The 24689-nt window shown below is 56.2% G+C and overlaps 1 protein-coding gene across 1 annotated transcript in view; it reads right to left on the bottom strand.

Moving 5' to 3' along the window:
• KSR2 (kinase suppressor of ras 2) overlaps nucleotides 1-24689 on the bottom strand; it is a 68875-nt gene that overhangs the window by 8720 nt on the left and 35466 nt on the right. Inside the window, exons 9-15 of the mRNA XM_085326105.1 lie at nucleotides 24150-24262; nucleotides 22327-22495; nucleotides 18159-18200; nucleotides 17682-17748; nucleotides 15700-15748; nucleotides 14362-14729; nucleotides 2542-2638 (exon numbers count right to left, since the gene is read on the bottom strand). Of these exons, the coding sequence (XP_085182231.1) occupies nucleotides 2542-2638; nucleotides 14362-14729; nucleotides 15700-15748; nucleotides 17682-17748; nucleotides 18159-18200; nucleotides 22327-22495; nucleotides 24150-24262 (905 nt within the window). The remainder of the gene's footprint in view (nucleotides 1-2541; nucleotides 2639-14361; nucleotides 14730-15699; nucleotides 15749-17681; nucleotides 17749-18158; nucleotides 18201-22326; nucleotides 22496-24149; nucleotides 24263-24689) is intronic.

Here is a 24689-nt window from a genome sequence, read left to right as displayed (position 1 = left end):
TATCAAAAAAAAAAAAAAAAAAAGAGCAAACACAGCTGGGACATAGCAAAGTCCCAAATGGACCAAGGAAGAACCAGCAGCACCAGCGGGGAGGGAACAGCCCCAGAGCTGCCACGCGGCCGGGACGCCACCAGCCGCGTATCTCCCATCCCGTGCCTGCTTCAGGCACCCTGTGGGTGGGGAGCAACCAGCGGGCAYCAGCCAGGAACTGGAGGTGGCTTTGCCAAACCAGGCGCCACATGCAGCCTCCATAGCGGCTACGAGGTGCATTTGCCCATGGGGATTTCTTTACTTTGGCAAGCGGGGCAGGCGCAGCCCCGGGCTGCGTTTGGGGAAACGGAGCCGAGCCTTCGCTGGAGGCGTTTCCCGAGGCGCTCTCGGCCTGGCAGTCGGCCCCGCCGACAGCCCCCCGGCTCCGCGCCCGGCTCCGCGGGGCACGGCGCGGACCCCGCCGCAAGCTCCGCGCCCGTCGGCTTCGCCGCGCGGATGGGCTGCGAGGAAAGAGCCCGCGCGCAGTAACAACGCCTTCGTCGGCGCAGACGCCCTGCGCGCGCGAAAAGCCAGCTCCCTCTGCCGGCTTAGCTCCCCGCACGAATTAACCCCCGCCTCCGGAGCAGCCCCRCGTAACGAGAACCCTTGCGCCCAGTGATCCAATGAGCTTGGAAGATCGACTCGCTCGGAGCCTCAAAGGATGAAATCACGCGACTGCCGTGACGGCGGTGGCACCACCCAGACATCCTCCGTGCTCTTACGTCCACCTCCTCTGGGGACGCTGCCCAAGCCCTTCCCTAAGGCAGGCCAGCAGGAGGTCTTTTAACAAGGTGCCAAAGACGCAGATGGACGTCACGGAAAGAAACAGCAGGCAGGAACGACTGGGTGATGCAACGGATGACTCCCACGGGGAATGAGCCCTTGCTTGCGCAGAAACACATCCTCTTCGCAAAGCACCAGACCGTAACCCATGGCTCTGTCAGGAAGCACCTCGGCAAACTCGGCAGTGGCTCCACAAGTGTCCAGTGAAGAGTTAGGGAGATGGAGAGAAAGAGCAAGCACATGGCTGTGCCACCCCTCTTCCCACTGGCACTCAGTTATGGACGGAGCTRCTACAGACAAGGATGTTCCTCCCATCTTTTGAGGTCTTTGGTTGAGGCTGAAATCAAGATGTCTGGGTTCCTCTTTGCTTGGCACCACCGGCCACCTCCAGGTCCACCAGAACATCTGCTGCTACACAACACTGAGRTGCAGGACAGCAAAGAAACTCCGAGAAGCCCTCCTGCCACGCAGGCRGTGCAGGCGCCCGCGCCGGGTCTGCCCGGCAGGCAAGCACGGAGGCTGCTGCGACAGAGGTGCAAAGCGCCTCTCCCGCAAGCRGAAATTGCTCTCTTTAAACTCCTGCCATGCGTGTGGCGTGCCAGACCTCGGCACCCAGCACCGGCTTTGCCCCCCTGCGACGACGGCGACAGCCAGGTCACACCCAAAGGCCTCTTGCTCCCAAAGAGGGTTGCGGTGGGAGCAGCCCCCCGATACCCCAGAAGAGGAAAGGAAGCAGGAAAGCAGGTGTGCTGGTGCTGGGGAGAGAAGCAGGTCTGAACACATTAAAGGCTTTAAGAAAGATTGCTTTCATGCTCCAGTGGCTCTCAYGGGTAATACTTTTTCCCCGTGGCTCTTCCTTCGCGTAGACCCAGCACCAGCGACTTCCCTAATGCYGGCAATTCCTTGCAGCACCACCGAGAGATTTCACCTGCATCTCAAATAGGTGCTTCAGTCCCCGGTTTGGACAGCTTTCGGACCTGTTCTTAACGCAAGGGCAGCTGCGGGAGCACAGCAGACTGCTAGGCTAGTCCTCAGGACTGTTGCCTCCCGGCCGTAACGTGGCTCTTGCCCACGTCTCCTGCAACACGGGCAACGGGGTTACTGCGGGCCCCCAAATTCAGCAGTGCACTCGACTCGGCAAAGCAGTTAAGCTTATGCTTCACCGTCAGCTCCCGCTTAGAGCCTAGTGACTTCCSTGGAAATGAAGGCAGGGCTTGAAAAACCGTATGCGCTTGGGAGCTTTGCTAATGCTGGGTCTAAACAAATGCAAAACAGGCAATTGGAGAAGAAGAGATGGTCCGAGGGCAGCCAGCTAGGGCAAGGGCACCGTTCAGGATACACTGCAAAACATCTATATATTTCTGCTAGAAAAACAATCTTTTTTAATGGCTACATGTTAAATAGGAACCTACCCCCAGACGATTCGGTCTTGCTGGGTGCCGACCGACCTAGAGCTGGGTGCAAGGGTAGCGTCGGGGCTGCTGCGGCAGGACGCGTGCCAAATGCTTTTGGTACTGTTTGGTAGTAAAGACGGTTGGAAAGACAGAGTGACGCCGCGTCGGTACCAACGGACGCGCTCGATCGGGAGGATGCCGCACGGCGCCGAGCCCCGGCACCACCCTCGCCGGCCCTTTGCTGCGGGGACGCTTCTTTACAGGCGCCGCGGCCAACGTCGACTCGCGGCGGGCTTCTCCCCCCGCCGGCGCCGGCCCTGCTCCATACCGTTACCTTCACGATTTCTTGAGCTATCTGCCTCGTCTTGTTGACGTCCAGGACGATTTTGGCGTCTCTCACCACCGAGTAGAGAGTCCGTCCTTTACACAGGCTGSAAGAACGAGAGAAACGCAGAGGAGAAGAAGGCGGTTTAGAAAGCCCAGCTGAGAAACATCACCGATTTATAAAGACAGAAACCGCGACAGGGAACKAAGCGCAGCCGCGGGGCGTTTGGCTGCGTCTCGAGGCGGCGGGGGGTCCGSCAGCGAAGCTCGGGTGGGTCTCTCCCGCCTCGGCGCCCCGGCGGGGGGCTCGCTCTGCGCCCCGGCGCCTCCTGCCACCGCGTCCCGCAGCCCCCGAGCCCGGCCTCGCGTCTGGGCCTTTTCCCCGCTCCCCCGCCACGGAGCGACCGCCTGGCCTGCTCGCTTCGGGCTCGGGCGCAAAAACCGTCCGCGTCTCTCCGCCKCCTCCCCTCTGGGCTGCAATACCCGCAGATGTAACGCGAGCCGAAAGAGCAAAGGGAGGAGGAAAAAAAATAGAAAAAGCCCAATGCACTGTACAATGTCCTCCAATTTTCCTTCTCATACCAATTACAGTAAAATCTATTTACAGAGCCTTAATTACCAAAGGCAGCTGTAGGGGGAGGGGGGCATATAAACCAATTAAAAATATATTGGCATTTGACTATCATAATGGAGGACGTGGGTGGATGCTGCCTCGACGGCCGCCCACGAACGAGGGCTTTTTTGCTTTTCTGTATCCACCTACGCTCGTCACAGGCAACTCTACAAAGATGCGACCGGATACCCGGGCCCGGCAAATAAACCGTCAGGCGCGCGCACGTCTCSCTACGCAGGGATCGCGGCCGCTGATTTGATCTCCTCCTCGTTAACRGAGGAAAAGTTACAGGTTTTAATTACTGGGTCTGCCCCGGGGCGCCGCAGCCTCCTTTGCTCTCCGTCGTCTCCCCGTCTCGCTCCTCCGGCCTTGCCGGCAAAAACCGCGGCGCCTCTGCGCGCAGAAGCGCCCGCGAGCCACCAAGGATTTGCGATCGGGATGAAAACGCGGAAACCGGGGGAGCATTAAGATTGCTGGTTGGCAAATTAAAAAAATCAGAAAGAAAGAAAAAAAGAAAGATTTTATCGGCACGGCACGGGGAACGTGCACCGAAACCTGGAGTMAGCGTCCGGATGCGAGAGCCTGCCCCTGTTCCTAGGCAGAAAGCTTCGACATCCCTCCCGTGCCGGAGAACGCGATTTTCGGGGCGAACAGGACCGATGTAATATCGCGCGAGTTTTGGAGCGAAGCGGGCCAGTAATAACAGCAGCTTAGACATCGCTGCAAAAATTATTTCACTGCTCCCGAGGGAAAAAAAAAAAAAAAAGTTCTCTGAATGCTTTTCTGTGCTGAAAACTGTTCCCGAACGACGCTGACATACTGCAAGTGGCAAAAAAAACTCTGCTTTGAATGTGGTCAAATTACTAGGAAGGTTGCTTAAACTGGCTTCACTTTTCCTCGTAGGAAGAGCAGTAAGTTATACTGCTGCAGGGCATCTTTACATCCCGGCAACTGCCTCCTCGCAAGTGCTTTTCCTTGTTCGGATGTCTTGGAAACAGCAGGAGAGCACACTGGAAACCACCCTAGCTTTACTGGTAAATGGAGGCTTGCACGATCACAAAAAGGATCTTCTCCTAACTAAACCAAGCACTAATCTTCTGAAACAGCCTGGCTGCAGTGAGCAGGGGGTCTGCMGAAGATTAGAGTCCAAACAAGCTAAATACTACTTGCAAATAAATGCTAAGGGAGAACCGAGCCCTCGGTTTTCTGCAACGGAAAGGGTGCAAAACAACACCGCACCTGAATTCCCTTCCCACTACCCTTCGACCAGGAAACCTTTTGCATTAATTTCTTAAATAAATTTGCAAAGCTTAAGCTCTGTGGCGCAACAGCCTTCCTGCCCCCTTCCTTTACCCGAAGGCAAATAAAATAAGCTAGGGCAGCTTTCCCCTCTCCGACCCTTCCCGAGCCAAGGTTTCTCCCCCCCCCCAAAGAAAAGCCCGATAGAAAGTTGCCTGTGCACTGAGCTAGGCAGGGACCATCCCTACAGAGGAAACAAGACTAAGCAGCGCTGCCAGGGGGCTCGATTTCAAGCCCTAAAGTCAATCAGGCTCAGCTGTTTTCCTGCAAGAGGGCTGCAAATCCCGATTTTCTGCCTTTCCCGAGCTGCAGAGATAACCCGGGGCACCACGCTGCCGCCCCGGCGCGGGGTGGATCGCGGGCTCCGAGGGGACCAGCAGGTGAAGGTGAAACGACCAGAAGGACGCGTGAAACGGGGCAGCGCGGGCGCTTTCGGCCCGCTTCGGCCCCGGCCCGGCGCCGCGGCGGGCGCGGGACCCGCCGCCAAAGCGGCCGCCAGCCCCGGTGACTCATCCCTCCGCCGCTGAATAGCTCCTGCGAGCGAATTCAGCCGGCAAACGCGGCGGCGGCGGCGGTCGCTGGAGCTGTCGAGCTGGATGCGGAGCTGTCAACGGCGGCACAAAGCCCCGCTCGTACCTATTATGCCGCACCTGAGCCTATTCAGCAGCCACCTGCGCGGCCTTTTCGCGGCGGCCCTCCGCGATCCGGGCTCCCCCCGTCCCCCGGCGCTCGAGCGGCAGCCCCGGCGAAGCGCGGCGCCCGCCCCGGGGTGGTGGCGGGGCGCCGCGGGCGCTGCCGATCCGCCGCCGCAGGCAGCTGCCGGCCCATTCACTGCTCGAGCACCTTTTCGCAAGCGAAGACTCGTCTGCTCGGCGTAAAACGCCCTCGTTTTACGAGGCACGGCCCCGCCGCGGCACCTCACCGCGCCGGATAAGGGCACCGCGCGGCTGCCCGCTCCCTGCCCCTCGCCCAGGCGCCGGGGAGGCGCCCGGCGCCTCGGCCCCGTCCCGCCGCGCACGCGCTCTCTATTCAAAATGAGTTTCTGAAGTGCTCAGCCAAGCAAGCCAAATCCCAAATTGCTTTATAAACACTCTGCATTTCGCCAGCGTGGGCTGAAGACATCAGCAACGGGAGAAAAGCCAAAGTGACTTGCGGAGGAACGATTTGGAGTAGAGGAGTTAGGACTAGCTGGAGCGCTGCCTCTCGATATTTTTTCCATTTGAGGTGGAAGCAGGCTCGTTTATCCCTCACCTTTGCAATATTGATGGGCTTCATCTCTACAGCACTTAGGATCTTTGCCTGACTCCTGCTCGCTCACGCTGGAGCAAATTCAGAGTCAAGGCACCTTCGGGGGGGGGGGGGCTGCTGTAAGACAGGGGCGCCGGCTGTGCCCGGTGGGCACCTAGGAGCTGGGTGACTTCTCAGCCAACGCAGCTCTGCCCCCGCTGCCATCAGCACGGGTGGAAAGTCTCTTGGCACAGCCRGACAAACCAGATCTTTTCAGGTGGACGGCTGCTTGCATCAGGTTGCAATTTTGTTGCTTCRCAGTATTCTGTATCTTGCCCAAGCATCCACCCATCCCGACACGGTGGTCCAAAGCCACGGCTAGCGGCAGGGTTCCTTCCGGATTTCAAATCCTGGGTTGGGATTATGCAGGTTGTGACTATCTCTGAGCACACAGAGACAGCTGAACAACAAGTTGAAGACCAGCATAATCACAGAGTGGKTGAGGTTGGAAGGGACCTCTGGAGRTCATCCAGTCCAACCTCCCTGCTCAGCAGGGTCACCTAGAGCACGTTAGAAGGGTTGCATCCAGGCAGGCCTTGAAGATCTCCAGAGAAGGAGACTCCACAACCTCTCTGGGCAACCTGATAACCAAAGATTATTTTCCCAAGGCCGAATACGGGCACACGGAGATTGCTCTGACCACCGCGGTGGGGTGAGATCTCCTGCAGGACCTCACCGCAGGGCCTCGCACATCCTCGCCGCGCTCTCTGCCCCCGATGCCGGACCCAGCGCCTTCCTCCTTGCCCGCGCGCGGCASAGCCGTGCCTCTTCGAAACGGCCGTCCGCCGAAGGATGCTACYGCTCCCCCCATCCCAACCGCTCCAAAGCAACGCGGCGAAACAACGAGCCGGATAAAAAGCAGGGAAAAAAAATCCATCATTTTGATGCCCCAAACTGATAAATGCCAAACCCCAAGAAGCTCACGCTGTATTGATTTATGGGGAAACCGCTCGGATGCCATGGTGATAGACGGCAGGGGAGAGACAGGAGGAGAGAGTGGGAATTAATAATATGTATTTTGATATAAAAATACCTCTGCTAGCGGGGTGCATCTGCGCTGGAGGAGAGGAAGCCGCAGAGCAAGGGGCAGGTTTGCAGAGGGGGCTTCTGCGCTCGCTGTCGCTTACGGATTTTTAGTACCGCGCAGAAAAAGAGCGGTAAGATTCGCCCCCACGCACCAGAGCCGTGGCAGCGGGGGGCTTGTCAAGCGATTTCAGCCGAACGGCGCTTGCAGCGACGGGGAAAAGGTGCAAAAGCCCCGTGAGTTACTCTGAGAGTTTTCAAGCAAATATAGACGATCTGGCAACGCGGCCTCGCAGCACCCCGATTTTTCTGTTTTACCGATGTTTGGCCACGATGCCGTTGGATGGTGCCGTATCAGAAAGACAGCAAGGAAGGTTTTCCCTAAAATGGGAATTTATGGGGCTGGAAGACCAGCAGAGGCAATGGGACAAGTCCGGGTGAATTTGTATTCCTAGCATCTGTTTTACCCCAAAGCAACAGGAAAAAAAAATCACGGCTCGACGCTCGCTTGCCCGGGGATGGCGGCCTGGCCGCTCCGGACCCCCGGGCCCGGGACCGTCTGGGAAATAGGGTCTGGAGCGCGCAGGCTGCCCGCAGAGCACCGGCACTTGGCGCTTTGCCCCTATTTTCACGGCGAACCGCGGCTCCCGAGCGACCCCGCCGGTCGGGGCAGCTCGGCAGCCTCCCTGCCCTCCGGGAGCCCACGGCTTTATCGGCCGGGAAACGCTCGCTGCCCCGCCGAATCCGAGCAGCTCCCGGAGCCCGGGGAGTCGACTGACCGCCAAGAGCAACGGGAGCAGCCGCAGCGAGGGCAACCCCGCGCGGCCCCGGGGCAGGGGCCAGCTCAGCCGCCCCCGAAAAATCGCTGCAATCCCATCACGGCTTTACAAGAAAGGAGTTGTTTGGGAGGGGCGGGGGGGAAGAGCAATCCCAACGCATTTTCATTGCGAGGAGCCGCTCCTGGCCGGAGATACCGTCGGGGCAGACGAGCCAGTCTGCAGCTACCGGGAAAACAGCCGCGATAGAGGCGAGCGCAAAGCAGCGCCGGCCCCGGACGGCTTATCTAAACGCCGGGCTGCAAACAACTCAAGCGAGAACGCGCGCCGCTCCGGGCTGTGCTCGCCGCCTGCTGAAAYGAGGGGCTCCCGACGGGCTCGGAGAGGCCTGGGGGGCGCGGGAAGGTGATCTGACCCCTCCTCGCCTTTGAAGGAGCCTAACGCGTTCCCTGCTCCGGGCTCCTCTTGCTATTTTGAACTGCGGGAAGAAGAAGAAGAAGAAGAGGAAGAAGACGAGGAAGAAGAAGAGGAAGAAGAAGAGGAAGAAGAAGAAGAAGAAGAAGAGGAGGAGGAGGAAGAAAGCTTTCTTTTGAAGAGAAAGAAGCAGCAAATCCTTTGACTGAAAGTGCACCAAAACTCACCACCGCCTTGGAGCAGTAATAATTAGTAGCAGTATTCCTATTATTAAAATAGTGGAAGAAGTTGCAGCCAAAATGCAACTATCCCTCGGCGGGAAGATAAATGCCCCTGTAATGTGTATATTAATACCCATATTGACTTCCCTGGTGTCAGTCGTTATCAAGATTTATCCAGCCTGATGGCCTCCTATCGATCGAGGAGAAGTGTATTCCCACGGGTCAATCCATTCTGATCCAGCCCGTGGCAAGAAGTCAATATCTATTTATTATATGATGTACGAGCTTCATTATTTTAAATGTTGTGAAAGGGGAGACACAGCAGAAAGGAAGAGGAGAAGAAGAGCCGCGAGGCAGGGAAGGTGGTGATCCTTGGACTCCTGAGAAGGGTTTCGGAGGTCTCTGCGCACGCCTCGCCGCTCCTGCTCCCCGCCGCCAAAAATACATCGACGGGCTTCACCTGTCCCCACCTGCCCACAAAAACCGAGGGTGGGGGAGGCTTCGTGCCTCAGTTTCCCTGCCCGTCAACTCAACTTTCTGGGCAGCAAAAGAGGATGGTAGGAGGTATGTGAGCTCGCTGGGTGGCAGCGAGGAGGAGAAGCCAAAAGGAGGTGCCACGCTGGCCCGGCAGAGTAGGCAAGGAGTGCCACGTGGCCTGAATCCTAGGACTCGGCAGCGAAAAGCCCCAAACTGGAAGGACCGAGGCCAATCACCCGGGTAAAAAGCTCCACCACGGCAAAGACCGTAGCARCGGCAATCCAGCGTGGGGTATCGCCAAAGGATAGCATAGAAATAAATAACGTAGACCTCACTGACATTGGCCCAAGCGGTGCAAGAAAGCTACCTGAGACGCTATGGACGTATCTTACGGGACGTTCTTTCCATCGCTTGTTCTCCCACCTTGCATTTATTAGTGATAAATCATGTTTTGCCTGTTATTAAAACATGTTTGCTTTGCCACGAAGGAGGAAGAACAGACTCTCTTTTCATCTTTGGTGCCGTATTTGAGCGGGCGGCCCGGGTGTGCCGGCGCGCTTGCGAGACGCCCCGAGGTAATTGGGACGCGGGTACGACCGACGCAAGCCAGACTTCTAATCACGAGCGGCTCCTCGGAGCTGGCTGCCGTCGCGCTACAAAGAGAGCCCACGCTGCCGGCCGCAAAGCTCCCAAAGCCCGTGGGAACGTGAAGCAGCCTCTTCGCCCTGCCCCGGTTTAACGAGCTGGAGGAAAACACTTGTGTTTAATATTGCATCAAAACGTGCAACGTGGAAGCGCTCCGCTCGCCTTGGCGGCGAGTCAATCAGCCTTCCTCCAGGGACGGGAGCAGCGCGTGTTTACGGGCTCCTGGGTGAGCTCCCCAGCCCGTGCCGGGCCTTGGCSTGCAGGTTTGGATCTAGATACCTAATTTGGTTGCCTTTGAAACCTCAGGTCTGAGAAGGAGGGTGCCTTAGCGAGCTGGGAACCTTCTCCCTGCTTCGCGGCCGCCCTCGGCGCTCGGCTCTAACGTGGCGCAACAGCAGCTCTAGGCCGGGCGGTTACTCCTGGTTCCTCTGCTGAAAGGCACCTTCGACAAATTAATTCCTTGTACGGCGTTCTGGTGTTTTCGAGCTTGATTTCTAACGTTCTTCGGAGTTCTCCTTGGTCTCCCCAACGTATTATGCCGGGGATATAAATCAGAGCGTGCTCCCTTCAGCTCCTTCGGCGCTGCGGCCCTTGGGAGAAGCCCTGGGAGCTCACCCTCGTCCTCGTTACATCCCGTAAATCTGGCGTCGCGCTGGCGTGACATCGCTGCGGATCGGTGTAAAGCGCTTGGGTACAAACCCCAGGGGCTTGCYTTGGGCTCCTAAAGCCACATTTTCACTTTTAACTATAAAAATCCCCCCGGATCTTCCTCTCAGAAATGCTGCACCCACATCTCCTATGCGAGCCAGCGGGAGCTCAGAGCTCGGGCAAACTCTGGCTCAGATCTCAGCTTCTTGGCATGCAAGATCTGCTAAGCTCGTTCCCTCTTCAAAATAACTTTTCACCTAACAGTCTCCGGTGCCCTCGGAAAGCTTCCGCGCACCGAACATTTCAATTCCCTCCCATGCTTTCATTTAGTGCTCGATGAGATCTAGGAGCCTTCAAAAGGATCAAGAAGCGTGAAAAATCCCTTCCCGCTCGTGGAGGAGCACGCAAAGCCCCGCGGCTGCCTGCCCCTCGCCAGCGGGCCAAACCCTCCCGTCGCCCCCAGGCCGAGGSCTTTACCGCGGCTTCTCTCCGGCGGGCTCGTGCTCTCCGGCACGCAGCCCCGGAGGCGCTGAGGCTCGAGACTAATTAAGATGAATGTTAACTGTCCTCGCTGCTCATTACCCCCGAGAGAGCGCATTAGCAGCTCTGATGGAAGCTCTCTTTGGAGCTGCCCCCACGCATCCTCAAACCCAACTGCCCCCCCGCCACGTTCCCCAAAGACGCCCCGCATCTCCCTTCGCTTCGTCACCCGCGCCGAACGGCGGCACCTCGAGCAGCGCCCGCCCGGGACGGGCGCCGGCGGGCGGGCAGCAAACCGGAGCGGTTGGCAAACCCRACACGTCTCCGGCGAGCGGCTGCGCCGGCGCTTGCAGCGTCCYGAGATTTTCCGACTGGGAAGGGAGGCAGCCCGCGGGCTGGGGCGGGGGGGGGCTCGGAGGGGGACAGGAGGTTTCTTCCTGCTACTGAGCCCCGACCATCAGGAGCGGGCAGGAAGGAAAACGCAGAGGCACGAGAAAGTAAAAATAAAACCGTCTAAAAATAGCCCCCTCCGAGCAGCCCGGGGCCGCGCCGCGCGGCAAAGCCCCTTCCAGGGAAAAGACAGCTGGCAGGAGAAGGGCGATCTCCTCCGCGGCTCCCAGAAACGTTCCTCTCCTCGCTGAGAAACTCGGCCGCCTCCGGAGCCCTGGGGCGGAAAGGGGCATTTCCACCCGGCGGGGAGGGAGGGGGGGCAGCCGGAGCGGGGGCAACCGCTGGCCCGGCCGGAGGCACCGCCGGCGCGGGGACGTCCCGGCGGCCGCCGCCGCGACGCTCGCCGGGGGCGTTCAGATACGGTGGGTTGTCCTCTTTAATTAACCCCACCGGGGAGCCGGCGGCGATTTCCGGGGCGAAGCTGCCGCCTGCCGTCCCGGCTATGGCAAGCGGTGCCCTTGCGAGCCGAGCACCGATTTCCCATCACGGTTAGACACCTATCGAGCGAGGCTGATCCAGCCTCCGAAGAACACGGACGAAGGYTGCTTCCCAGTCGCAGCAGGCTGGGAGCAGGCAGCACTCGCAGACCGTGTGGGCACAGGTTACATCTAGGGCAATCCAATAAAGCTGTACTYTGACCTTAAAAAGACTGGGTGCAGCTGGGGAAAGGGACAAACTAGCGCCGAACACCACGCTTTGCAGACCTAATAGTAATGCATCAAGCTGCGGCAGCGCACGTATTTATTTTGTCAAACTGTCAAAAAGTGGCACCTGAGTGGTTTTATATAAAGAAGCATTAGAATCGAAAGCGCTTTGTAGCTAAAAAAAATATATATATATATTTATATATATTACCCAAAGCTCTGATATTGAATAGGATTCAAAGGCTGTGCAAATATGCACTGCAAAGGTTTCTCCACACCAAGCTTGCTTCCTAGGAGCTGGATGGAAAAGCTCCATTTTCCACTAAGTACAAAAACACGTACTCCACGATGCAAGACACTGACATGGCTTCTGATGCTACCTGCATAGAGCAATGGGGGTGGCGGCATATTTTTCAAAATATGTAAATGTCTTCTGGCCTGAAACCAGCTAATAGGTAGAGAGCTAAAAGCCTACTTCACAGCAGGGCCAAATTTCCCAGATGACTGTTGTGTATTTAAAAAGAAAAGATTAATTTTTCGAATCCCACAGAAAACTTTTGCAGAAGAAATCATGCCCCCCGATCCCCTCCCTTGCCACTGAGGAAAGGCAACGACCTCAAGTGATCTAAAAGGGACACTTGAAGCCTGGCCAGATCCTGTTCTGGAGGAGCAAAACAGCACAGAATCGTCGTAAAGGCCCTGGGAGCCCGCACAGCCGCGAAGCCCCAGCTGGGGAGACCTTGCCCCAGTTTGGCACCTCTGAGGTCTTCAAAAAACGCAATTCCCGAGCGAAGAGCAGCACGCAAACCCGACAGAGCTGACAGCAACAAGACAGCACGAGCAAGGATATATTCGGGGTGCAGCCCTCTGCTCCCGCAGCCGAGCGCCTCGGGCAAGCCTGCAAACCCACCCGCCTGGTGTCCTCAGAGCTGAGACCAGCTGCGTGGGGAGTTATTTTTCTGAAGGGGAGAGTGCAAAAGGATGACCTAATATTTCACCATTAACGGCTTTATGAAGCTTTTCCATTCCAGCCCGTAACTAGTCTTTTTGAAAACCTGCCAAGAGGAGGCTGGAAATTTGACCTCACCTTGCAGAAACTTCTCAAAGAGAATTAACCCGTGGCGAGAGATGAAGGGGCCCCGCAGAGCGCTAGCGCTGAGCCCTGTAACTGTATACAGATMGTCTGGAGGGGAGGGAAATACATGAATACAAAAATACTCAGAWAAAAAAAGAGTATTTTACATGAAAACAGATCACAAGGAAACGTCTTCTCCACGCTACGTGTCGGAGAGGTGGCTGGCTACGGCCTCACCTTCTGCTAAGCCAGAGAAGCAAAGCTGGGCTGTCGTTAAGCTGCAGGGCAGCAATAATTTTGTGATTGCCCACCCATGCAACGATTAGCCCCAAAGCTTTCCGCCGGTTGAGAAGGGCCGCTGGGGAGTTATTTGTTCTGGGCTGCATTTCCCACCAGGAGAGCCAGCGCAGCRCGGTGGGTGACGGCAGGTACAGAGCGCTCATTAGCTTCATTGTAATTACCCGAGACCACGGCAGGGTTTGAAGCCATTTGATCCGGTTCAGTGGCCCCAGCTGTTAAAATCTCAGCCTGTTCCCCGCCTGACTGCGAAAAGCTCCCTCTAGCAATGTCTCCTGCAGACCTCTGCTGGCCCACAAGCTCCACCAGCAGCCTTGGCCCAGCGAGCAGCTCCATCCTCCCTGGGCCAGCCTGGCCAGGCTCAGATTCAAGCATCCACCCTAGTCTTCCAGCCTCGTCCCAGACTCACTGTTATAAGCCCCACAGAGGACTTCTGCGGGTAGAACGGAGAATCCTGTGGGGCAAAGCCTTCAGGAAAGGGAAGCAATGCACCTTACTCATTTTGCAAGGAGGTCTCCTACCCCCTCAGGAGCAAGGGTAACCCGTGGGCAAACTCTTAGGATACCCACGAAGAACAGATGCCAATGCTTGGAGCCCTCCATACAAGCGCCTGGCTTTCCTTRCCCCAGCTGACCTCCTTGCCATTTCACAGACGATTTGACATAACACTTGCATCTAAGCCTTCAGATGCTCGAGCATTTTTCACAGCACCAGCTAAACACCACGCTATTTGTGAAACCTGTAGGCAGTCTGGTGGCCTTCCGCGGGAGCAAACGGCCTCGTATCCCGCTGGCGTACGTCATCGGACATGTTTGCAGGACTGTGGCACCACTCGTGTGGGCTCCAGGCCCTATCATACACCGGACCACGGGATCAGGCAGCAACGCCATCAGTTATACCTTTGCCATGCAGGACCAGGGCAGAACCTGCTGATCCCACCCCAGAGATAACACCATACCACATCCTTCCCGGTTTATTAAAAGCAGTGATCAGCGTTTCAGTGTCAAGCTCAGACACTTTTCCAAGAGGCGTTCTCCCAACTTCACACCAGTGAAGGAGAATACTCATTTGTCAGGGCAGCAAGGAAGGCATGGCTAGCAATACCTTCTAGCACCTTGGCAAGAGGTAGCAACTGACTGCAGAAACACACTTTGGAATGAGAAGAAGGAAATCACTCAGAATAATGCTGTTCCTAGCTCTGTGGTAGAAAGGACAGAGAACTATATGCACCAGCAGACATGCAGAGCTGTAGAGCCCGTAATGATTTCTGATCCTAGCATAATACCAGTCAACTGCCACCTACTCAGTGGGCTGAAGGACCTTTCCCCACTGCCTTGCTCAGAAGAAAGCCTTGCACTGCAGGGAGCAGCAGTGCACAGCAGCCAGCAAAGTGGGCACTCACACTGGGTCCTGCAAGTCCCACACGCTGAACCCGGCACGGCTCACAGCTCGGCGRCACGTGAGGAGGCGCTAGGGCTTACCTGGTGATGATGGCAAGGTGGGGAGGGCTCATGCAGGCTCCCATGAAGAGCACCACGTTCTCGTGGCGGGTCTGCCGGTAAGCCATTACCTCCCGCTTGAAGGCCTTCAGTTGGTCCTCGTTGTCCCGCTCGATGTCGATGAGGCGGATGGCCACCTCGCCGTGCCAGCGCCCGTGAAACACCTGGCCAAAGCGCCCCTTGCCAATGAGCTCCCCGATCTCCAGCTGTTCGAAGGGGATGTCCCACTCCTGGAGGAAGATGCTGGTTTGGCTGGCCTTGCGGGGGAAGTTGCGAGCTGAGAGGAGGGAGAGGTTCATCTCTTCAAAGTCATCCTCCGACTCCTGAGCCTCCTCGTTCCCCTCCTCATTCTGCGGGGAGACAGACAGAGCTGAGCGCTTGCTCAGAGAAAGCAGGTAGGTATCTCCCAGAAGCAACTGAGAGGAGGTGACCGACTGGTTCCAAATATGTTTTGGGCAAAGCCACAGGAAGACAGCAGCTAACATATCTAGATTTTGCAGGGAGATGCCATGGGAGCTTGCAAATCCAGGGTTAAATACAGGGGAGTGACACACCAGAGCATTTTATTAATTCACCTGAAAGCASTATCTCATCCCACCCCTTCCTAGCAGTGCTCCACTAACACCAACAGCTCCCACCGCAGTGGCTCCAGGTCTGCAGCCTCGAGAACCCGGGATAAGGCTGAGCTTGCCTTTCCTGAGCTGTGCATTTCTTACAAGACCTACAGCGTGCATAAAAAGCTGCATCCCCCGTCCTGGCCTTCCAAGCCTTCCTCCGCACCGCATTTTTAACGAATCTCATAAAATCTCACTGAACTATAAACTTGAGGAGAGGTGCGAAGCCCACAAGGGACCTTGCTGCCGCCGTCTGCTCCGGTGGCASGGCGAGTCGGACGTGGGGGTGTCACGTGGGCACAGGACTCAACCGAAGGCTGCAAATCCCCTCCGAGGAAAGGCTTCGCGATCCCCACTAACGCGTTATCGGGAGCCTCAGGCAAGCGGATGAACGCGGCTCGCGCAGACGGCCGCTCCCTGGCCGGGTCCGGCTGTTAATTCAATTACCAGCAACTTCGCTGCGCAGATGCAAGCTTTACGCCCGTTTCTGCGGAAAGTGCCCTGCGGTGTATATAACGTAAAGGCCCACCGAGCACCGTACGGAGCCCGTCGGCTCGGCATAATTGTATCCGCGCCGATGTATCGAGCACAAAGGCGGAAAACGTCCCAGCACCAACCCCCGGTCCCGCAAACTTCGCCTTCCCGAGTTTTCCTTTTGTTCTAGAAATAAAATAAAGAGCTTGAGCTGCTGCTGGTGGCATCTTACCTCCGACGTTGGCTCCACTTCAATTTGAAGTAATGGATTTCCTTCCAGGCTGTTAAAAAAATTACCACAGTGTGAAAACAGAGCGGCCCGGGGAGCGCGTGACAGAGYGCGGAGTGGCACCGTGACGCGGGTGTCAAGTCCTGCTTCCCTCGGCATCAGTCTCCATCAGGACACAAGGCAACGGCGACGGGGAAGGGCAGGCTCGCGCGGCGGGCTGGGGGCACGCTCGCTCGGGAGCGCGGCCCGGGAGGAACGTCCGCAGGGGCGGATTTACACCCGGGCGTAACATCCGCAGGGGCGGATTTACGCCCTCGCGGCTCCGGGTTGAAGCACCCAAGCAAGGCTGGGGCACGTGCTCGTGGCGCTTTCGGCTGGTTTCCAGGTTTGCTTTCTCAACGAATGCCAGCYGAAGCCACACGCGGGTCCGACTAGTTGCCAGAAGAGAAAAAAAAAAATCAGATTTTGCAATAATTTTCAAAAAGCGGAGATTACRAAGACCCRCTGCACAGCAACAGCTCCAGAACGTGCCCCAGCAGCAGGAGTGGTTTACCCTGCCGACTCCTTGGGTCAAAGAGCTTTCTTGCTCCCTGCTAATGCAGCGCCTGCCAGCACCGGCTCCGCGACCAGGTCCCGAGGCGCTCGCGCGCGGCGCCTAGCAGGGAGCGCACGCAGCGGAGGGGTTCGGGGGACGAGCAGCGGGAGCACCTCGGGAGGTTCGGAGTTACAACAGAGCGCCCTCCCCGCGGGAGCGGGGGCTACCGGGGAGAGCCAGGGCTCGTCCGGCACCGCCAGCACCCTCGAAGGCGCTCGGCGCCGAGGTCCTGCGTCTGCTCTTCCGCCGAATTCCCACTCAAGCGCTACGGGCGGCAGGATGGTTTCTTTCCGCCAACCCTCCCGGGCACGTGCAGGTTGCCGGAAAAGCGGGCTCTTTTGGCTCATCTTTAACACAGACGCTAATACCTGTCTCCAGAGTATCTCAGGGGATAAAGCAGAACCTGCTTTTCAGTCCAGCCACGTCTGGAGTAAGGTCAGTAATTTCAGAGGGTTACTTTCAGCAGGGTAAGCTGCTGAGAATCACAGATTTTGCATATTCAGAACCTTATTTTCCCCACAAATCTGTCCAGCCCTAGTTCTGACACTGTATTTTAAATATTAGGATCTGGCAGAGTTAACTCAAATCTCCTCTCACAGGCAGGACTACCTATGCCAGAGGAGAGCCAGGAGAAGTGCAGTGTACAAAATCTCCCCTTACGATTGCATTTGGTTCCTGTGTGCATTTTGGTCTCTTCTTTGGCTTAGGAAAAAAAAAAAAAAAAGGCTTTAACTTAACCACTTTGCCATTAATTTCCATGCTGCCAGCACCCAATGGGCAGAGCCGCTCCGTCTCCAGCCGCCTCTCCTAGACAGAGATGAGATTCTTCAGACCCCCCTGACAGGTTGCCAATTCAGTGAGAGGCGTGTGGGCGATCTGGAGAGAAACTACRTCTCTGTCTGGCCCCAGATCTTATCTGTTAAATTTCCAGCTTATATAATCCTTCAAAAGTGGCATTCATAAAAAGGAACAGCAACCATCCCTGAAATGCAACATCGCTGCTGGATGCTGCYGGAACGACACGGATGACAGTGGTCATGGAGAACCTTAGCAAACACTGGGTGAAACAGAGAAGCTCTGGCTCAAACTGCTGGGAGAGCTATTCCTAGGTGCCAATCATATACTGAACTGTCAAGCTAACCCCAATGCTAAGTGCAAAGCTTATAACTTGAAAATGCTACAGCTGGGCTGGGAGAACTAACTTTACTGAGATTATCTGAAATGTCCCACTCCAAGACCTTGTTTTTCTGCTTCTAATAAAAGATCAATCACTTGAGCTTTGGCTGGCACAACACCTCCGTTAATGCTTCCCCAAGGAGCTCAGGCTCCCATCAGAGGCTGTAGCATGAGGGGCGAACGGAGAGAGATGAGAGGAGGGGGAGCCACTTACATTGGGTTGGAGTTGACTGGATGGAGGACCACCTGCGGGGCTCGAGTTGGCGTCTCGGGCACTACATCTGAAAACCAGAGAGCTCAGTGAGAGCAGGGCAAGACATGCTGCAAGGAGCCTTTTCAGGTCAGTGGCCAGAGAGTTGGCCAAGGGTGTCCAGGGAAATGCACCCAACATTTCCAGCCAGGCTGAAAACCTAGGTTCACACCCAGGTRAAACTCAGTAACGCATGGGTGTAGCTTAGGGTCACCCAGTCTTGGTCTGCAGCGTGTTAGACACCGTCCTGCAGCAATACAGTGTTCAAATGGCCATCCTGTGGTCACGTTGGGGGAGAAAACCCCGTCATGCACCCATTACCCTCCACGAAGCAGGGGTTAAGAGAGCCCGCCCATATCCCCTGCCAGGCAGCGCCAGCTCCCCGGGGCGCATCTCAGCGCGCCACTTCACTGGCCTGTCGAGCCGTTCGGAGACACTTACCAGGGAAAATGAACTGCTGCTTGTACTTGTAGTAATGGGAAGCTAGAAAACAGAAAGGGGAGGTTAAAAAAAAAAGAAAAGTTTCAGAGCCCAGCGCTGGAGAGGATCTAACCCAAGGGACCTCAAGCCCAGCACCACGAAGTGCGTGACCAGAACCTGGTCCCTCCTGCCTCCATCCCCCAGGCACAGCCTCTCCTCACCTACATCTCTCAGAAAATACCTTTATTATTCCACCAAAAGCCAAGCACATTTGGTGGCCAGCCCAAAAAAAAAAAAAAAAAAGACTCTCAACCCTCCAATAATGAGGACGTATCGTAACGCAAGGAGCCAGCAGCGCAACGCAGCCCCTCACGCAGGCGCTCACTGCCTCTCCAACCATACTCAACGCGTGCAGAGGTTTATTTTCCCTCCTGTGTTTCGTCTTTACGCTGTTCTTTGCACTGTAAGCTCTTCAGGGGCGGGAGCAAGTGGCTTGTGCCTACGCGGACGCCGAGCTGCCAGCAGCACTCGAGCGACGAGAGCCGCTCCGCGCCGGTGAGCTGCCCAGCCCGCTGCTGCTCTAAGTGCTGGAGACTGCTGCGGAGAACGCTTGTTCTCTATTAAAACTTACCTCCTCCTTTTGCCAGCCTCAGCTACTACTTTATACTCGTGATTAACATTTGGAGAGCGCTGACGCGGTCTGCAAAGCCACCCAAGGGGTTTGGCCGCTCGATGCTTATCGAAAGCCCGTGGGGTTTCAGCTCCTSATTGCCCCTAGAGAAACACGGCTTGTGTCTGCGGTGTCGGAAAAAYGCCACGCGATGCGCTCGCAGATGGTGCACGCTGTGGTTCAGCCGGTGGCAAGCCCACCCTGAGGGCAGCAGGAACCCCAGGCAGATACGCAGCACCCTCCCTCCCCTAAATAACGCCCTGAGCTGCAGGGCCCCTCGGCGCMTCCCCATGTCTGCTCCAAGCGTCACCGTCCACACCGCAGGACTGACAGACGTGTATCCCTTTCCTGTGCAGAGGGACACAGCGCATCTGCAGCGTTGGATCACATCTGTCTGAGCCAGGAGGGTCCCCATAGGTAGCTGCTGTCGGAGTGGAGGAGAAGTGCCGGGGTCTTGGTGGACCTCAAGGGCTCTTCCCAGGAGACAGAGGATGCAAGGTGTTAACAGCTCCCAAATCTGCACCTCGAGGGCTGATTTGCCTTGCGTGGGCAGGCAGGTAGTGGGCATGGATCAGCACAGAGCTGCTGCAGCCAGTGCGGCTCTGCAGATTGACACTGGTGGAGAAGGCACTATCCCCTCTCAAGCTCTGAGGGCCCAGAAGACTGCCCATCAGCTTTACAGCACTATCTGTGCTTCTCTGAGCTGAGATCAAAGGAGATTCAAAGGTAATTCCAGGGGAAAAAGTCACTGTACCAGTTTCCAAGCTCAAATCCTAATCCCCAAGATGATCATCTTGATGAGGCTGCTCTGAAACACCGAGGTCCTCCCGCGCATGAAGATGAAAGCTGGCCAAGTCCTGCTCTGGATCAAACTGGCTCCCACCACAGGTTTCATGTCCAGCAGAAGAATATTAGGCTAGGTTCCAAATGTTTCTTTTTTACATTTATTTTCTGCATTTCATTTGCTTGCCTGAGTGCACATATTCCAGGGAAACAGCTCTCCACACCCTTGCAGAGCTCCTCAGACATCCGCTATCTACCATCAGCGACCGAACTTGGCTTTAGGTTGACTGTGGTTTGACCAATACCAATGTTCTGATATAGGCACAGAAACGCGTTTCGTGCTTTTGTTTCTGCAGTTTGCAGATTCTACTCCGAGGTCTTGGAGCCCACTAGTGGTTTGCGGACCGTGGCTCGGGAGATCCTGCTCTGCTGGGCTGACCCTGGGAGCAGGAGCAGCTCTGCTGCCGCGACTGCCCTGGCCGGCCGGGGTGACGAGGGAAGCACACTGCCTAGGCCAGCAGCCGGGAGATTTGCTAGTTAAGTGCTACATAGATGCAAAGGCTTTCTAAAAAACATGGAACTACCATTCCACATCAGGCAGGGGGAAAAGCCCAGTGGGATCTGCAGACTGTGCAGAAGCTCAGGTTTATTCATTGCAGAGCGGGCAAGCTCGTTGTTGATGCTGCATATTTACTTCTCAGCGGACAGCCCACACTGCCCATTGGGGTACCAAACTCTTCCTCACTGTGCCTCCATCGTCTTCCTCTCTCCCCTTCATCATGCTGCCTGAATCCCCAGTGTACTCCAGTGAGCAGGAATTTTCTGAAAGGCCACAGACAGCTTGAGGTACTGGGCACAAGCCTGGAGACCCAAAGAGCTGCACTGATWTTTCCCAGCTTTAGGAAATGTTTGTTACCATGGCGACGGATCCCGCCAGTCAAATCCCCCCTCTTCGGCCTCCCTCCTCCTCCTCCGTGTCTAAAGGCTTGTCAAGATGGAAGAGGAGGAATCAAGAGGAGCACAGCAGAATTAACAGAGCACAAAGGCACCGTCTGGCTCCCTCGGAGAAGTGATCCGGCCCTCCTCCATCCCAGACTTGTTATCGCATCAATCCCAGGTTTTGTAGCCAGGAAAGAAAGCAGAGGGATCCCAACCTYGTGGCTGCTGTCCCATCAGAGAGAGGCAGCACCAAGGCTCAGAGACCACGGTCACYCTGAGGATTACCGGGTCCAGCCAGCGCCGCAGTGCCGGTCCTTGGAGCTGTGGGGAACCAGCGTGCTGGGCACAAGCCGTGCAAGCAGGAACGTAAGCCCTTCTGGGGGTGCAGCCGCAGGGAACTGCTGCCTTCCAGTGTCRGAGGCACAACCCAGARAAGCAATTGCCCCAAATCTCAGCTTCTTCRCTCCAGCCTAGAGAGACCTCATCATGCGTGGCAWGTTTCAGCATCTCAGACACAGGTCRGGGCCACAGCTTCTCCTCTTGCTCCTGCCCCCAGTCCATTTCTGGAGGGAYGCTGACATGTTCAGGGAGAGAGGGTGATAGCTGAGGAAGCCTGAAGCCCTTCCGAACCCCCTCAGTGCTTCCAGGAGCCAAGCTTGGCCATCACCTCCAGGCAAGTGACCTTTCCTGGAACAGCAACACTGCCCCAGGGACATTCTCAAACGGCAGCGGCACTGGGGCAGTGGATCGATAGATTTGTATGCCAGAAGGGGCTCTTCTGGCCATGTAACATAACTCCTACATATCTGCTGCCTCACCTGGCCAGTCCTGCCCTCAGCCCCTTATCTGGGAGCGATTTACAGGGCTTCTTTCACAGAGGCACCACCATGCTGACACCAAGACTGCAAGGTACAAAGAACATGCCACCTCCCTCGACAACATCTTCCCACAACTAATGACCTTCCATGAAATTCTTCCGCCGCCTCTTAGCCTGAAGTCATCTGGCTGCAGCTGCCAGCCACTGGCCCTCACCATCCTCTAGCACTAGAGTCCTCACTTCACCAGGGACCAGCAAGCTGCAAACAAATTACCTCTTCCATTTTCTCTGAAAAGACTGAGGTCTAGAAGCCTCTCCTTGGCAAATGGGTCTCTCCAGACCTTGGGACACGGGTAGACAGAGAAGATTCACTGGGACAAGCTAGATCAGAAACTCTCCAGTATCAGCTTCTCCCATCTATCACTCCATGTGCATTGTGACMCTGTGCTGAAAACAAGCTTTTTGGAGGTACATTACCCCAAAGATGCTGTGAAGGCATCTCAGGTTACCCTTGAAGAGCGGTAAGAACTTGCTTCCCATTTGCCATTGAAGCAACAATACACCAAGGCACATGTCATGGACAATTCATGTCCAGAAACTCTTCGGTAGCCACAAGCGGGACAGGTTGTCCACAGAGGTTGTGCAGGCTTTGACCCTGGAGTCTTTCAAGCTCTGCCTGCATAAAGCCCTGAGCAAYCTGCTCTGGCCTGACAGCTGACCCTGCTCTGAGCAAGAGGCTAGACCAGAGACTCCTGGAGGYCCGTTCCAACCCTAGTTACGCTATAGTCCCGAGTTTGGTTCTGCTGCTCTTTTTTGTCTCCAGTTTTCCCTATCCTAGCAGAAGTACAAGCAGACAAAYGGACCTAGTGGATCCTCACAGTGAGGACACCTGGCGGGCATGAGCCCAAGTCTCCCTCCCCAGCGCAGCTCACACGGTGCACCTCTCATCACGGCYGGACATACACCAGCTCGCACGTTACCTGGCAAGTTGAACTGCTTCTGCTGCCGCGTGCACTGCGGTGAGGGGTGGAGGGGGGATGGTGGAGTCGCACTGGGTGGCAGCGGTGGGGCAGGCGAGGAAGGCGTGGAAGAGGTTGTRGAGGAGGGGTTGCTGCTGGAATCTGGCTGGTAGGGCACCGGGATGTGGTCCTGCAGGAAGACGGCAAGCACAGGGAAGGAAACAGAAAAGAGAAGAGCGGGTGAGAACAACACCTGCCAGTTCGTCCCATCACTAGTCTCTCCARGCTCCTAGGTTGGCAAGCAATGCTCCTGCAAGAGCTACATCTCCGTCCAAGTTGGGAGCTGCACCTCCCRTGGCTTGGTCACTGCCTGGCGTAGGACGGAGGTGCGCAGGAGGTACAAGAGAAGGTCCCTACCRAAAGGCTGCAATGAGGAGAGCGAGCCAGCGTTGTCTCCATTGCTCTGAGCCCCTCTTAGCCCACCACCCAYGACACGTTGGCTGGGCACATCCCGTGAAGAGCTGGCATTTCACACTTCACGGAGAACGATCAGAGCCCAGCACTAGCATTTTCTAAAGCCATTTGYGTTCACCAGTTTGCAGCAAGGCCATTCCGCACCAGAAAAGGGGCTTCGTTGTCAGCCCCTCTGCGCTGCACACCCACAGCTGAGGGCCTCCCAAAGCCTGCTTATGTCGCCAAGTCACGGCTGCGGAGGCTGATGGGAGGGCTCCACGTCCCCGGGGCTTGGTCCTTAGAGACACTAGGGCCCTGGCAGCTTCTGCTGACCTCAGATCAAGCCAGAAACCCAGCACCTTGCTTGGAGGAGGGCTGGGGGCTCAGTTCGGACAGATTTGAAAGGATCACCAATGTCCTCAGAGCATTGCTGGATCATCCAGCGACCTCGCTCATGGTCTTGCTGCCCTGCTCGGAGACAGAGCAGGGTCTGGTTTTGTAAGTGTTGAGCCCTTGACTCTCCAAAGACAGGCACTGCCACCACAAGAGCCAAGAAAGTGAGAAAATCTGTACGCCCCTCCCCCAGCAGGTAATCAAGTTGGCCAAAATTAGTTTTTAAATGAGCTGGGCTTTCGGAAAAACCCATGTACGTTTTGCACATTCCATCCYGACGCGCACAACAACGTCGGCCAGGTAAATTATTTTTTGAATCGACATCAGAGGCCACTAGGAGTAAAAGTTCAATGCTATTTACAGAGCACCGGATACAGGATATGTCCGAAGAAATGCTTTTAGAAAGAGCAAAGTAAGAAGGAGCCTCTGTTTCACAAAGCACATTTATACAGGAAACATTAGCCAGAATGGGAGTGCTCTGGTCGAAGCCTGGGCAGAGGCAAGGGGACTATTTCTAAGCTGTTGCCAGTGCAGCTGCTATTACTGATCCTCCTGAGAAATAGCCTGTTGCATCCTACAATCTCGTACCCAGCTGTACACAGCGCCTCAGATTTGCAAGTACAGTCACATATATACTCACACACATAGGTACATACAGACACATACGTGTGTATTAACRCACATATCTATATATACTGGGTCATACATGAGTTTCCTCTGCAGCCTTCAAAGTGTAATTATATATATGCATATAGCTGTTTATCTCTCTCTGTATATACACATATATAATTAGCATCGTTACGCTACGGTTAGGGAAAGGTTAAGGCAGATCCAGTGACTGATGTCTTTCGAGCCCAAGGCCTTCCAGCAGCGGACTCGATAAATTCCCCAGCGGCCTCTAATAAAAATACCTGCRTGAAACAACTCCCCGAGAGGAACCCCGCCAGAATAAATCAAAAACCCGCGCGTTTCCCCCCCAGGAGCTGGAGCACCGCAACCCTCCCGCCAAACTCCGCCTCGCATCGACGGGAGCCCGCCGGTTTGACGACCTGCTCSCCCAGTCCCCCCTCGTCTCCTCTGGCACCGAGGATTTGGCCGTCGGAAATGCTCTCTGCGGAAGGCAAGGCTATAAAACCGCATCTAAAATAAATCCGCGGACTGCAGTTGCAGCGCGGAAGAGCGAGCTCGCCAGGCGCGCTGCGGGGCCCGGCTTGACCGGCTTTGCCAGGGACGCGACCAGATCCCGCGCCGCTGTACGTTTGCTTTGCAACCTTCCTTTTTTCTCTTTTTTTTTTAATCAAGTCTCAGGTGGTGGTAGAGAGCACAAAACCCCCCAGGGATCCCRGGTGGATCTGTCGCCTCCCGAGGCTCGGCAGCGGGAACGGAGCCGCGCTGGAGCTAGCGCGGAAGCCCCGATCCCGCGTTAYTTCCAAGTCGGTGAAGGCAACGACCTCGGCGGATGCCAAACCCCGCGGGAGCGTCAGCCGGCGGCGTTACTGCGTTTGCCGCTGTACGTTTGCTTTGCAACCTTCCTTTTT

The sequence above is a fragment of the Rhea americana genome, unplaced genomic scaffold (assembly GCF_003343005.1).
Source record: "Rhea americana isolate MKP2758 unplaced genomic scaffold, rheAme1 scaffold_128, whole genome shotgun sequence".
In the NCBI taxonomy this organism is placed as follows: Eukaryota; Metazoa; Chordata; class Aves; order Rheiformes; family Rheidae; genus Rhea; species Rhea americana.
Note: the sequence above shows the minus strand (reverse complement) of the source record. Positions and strands in the feature narration are given on the sequence as shown.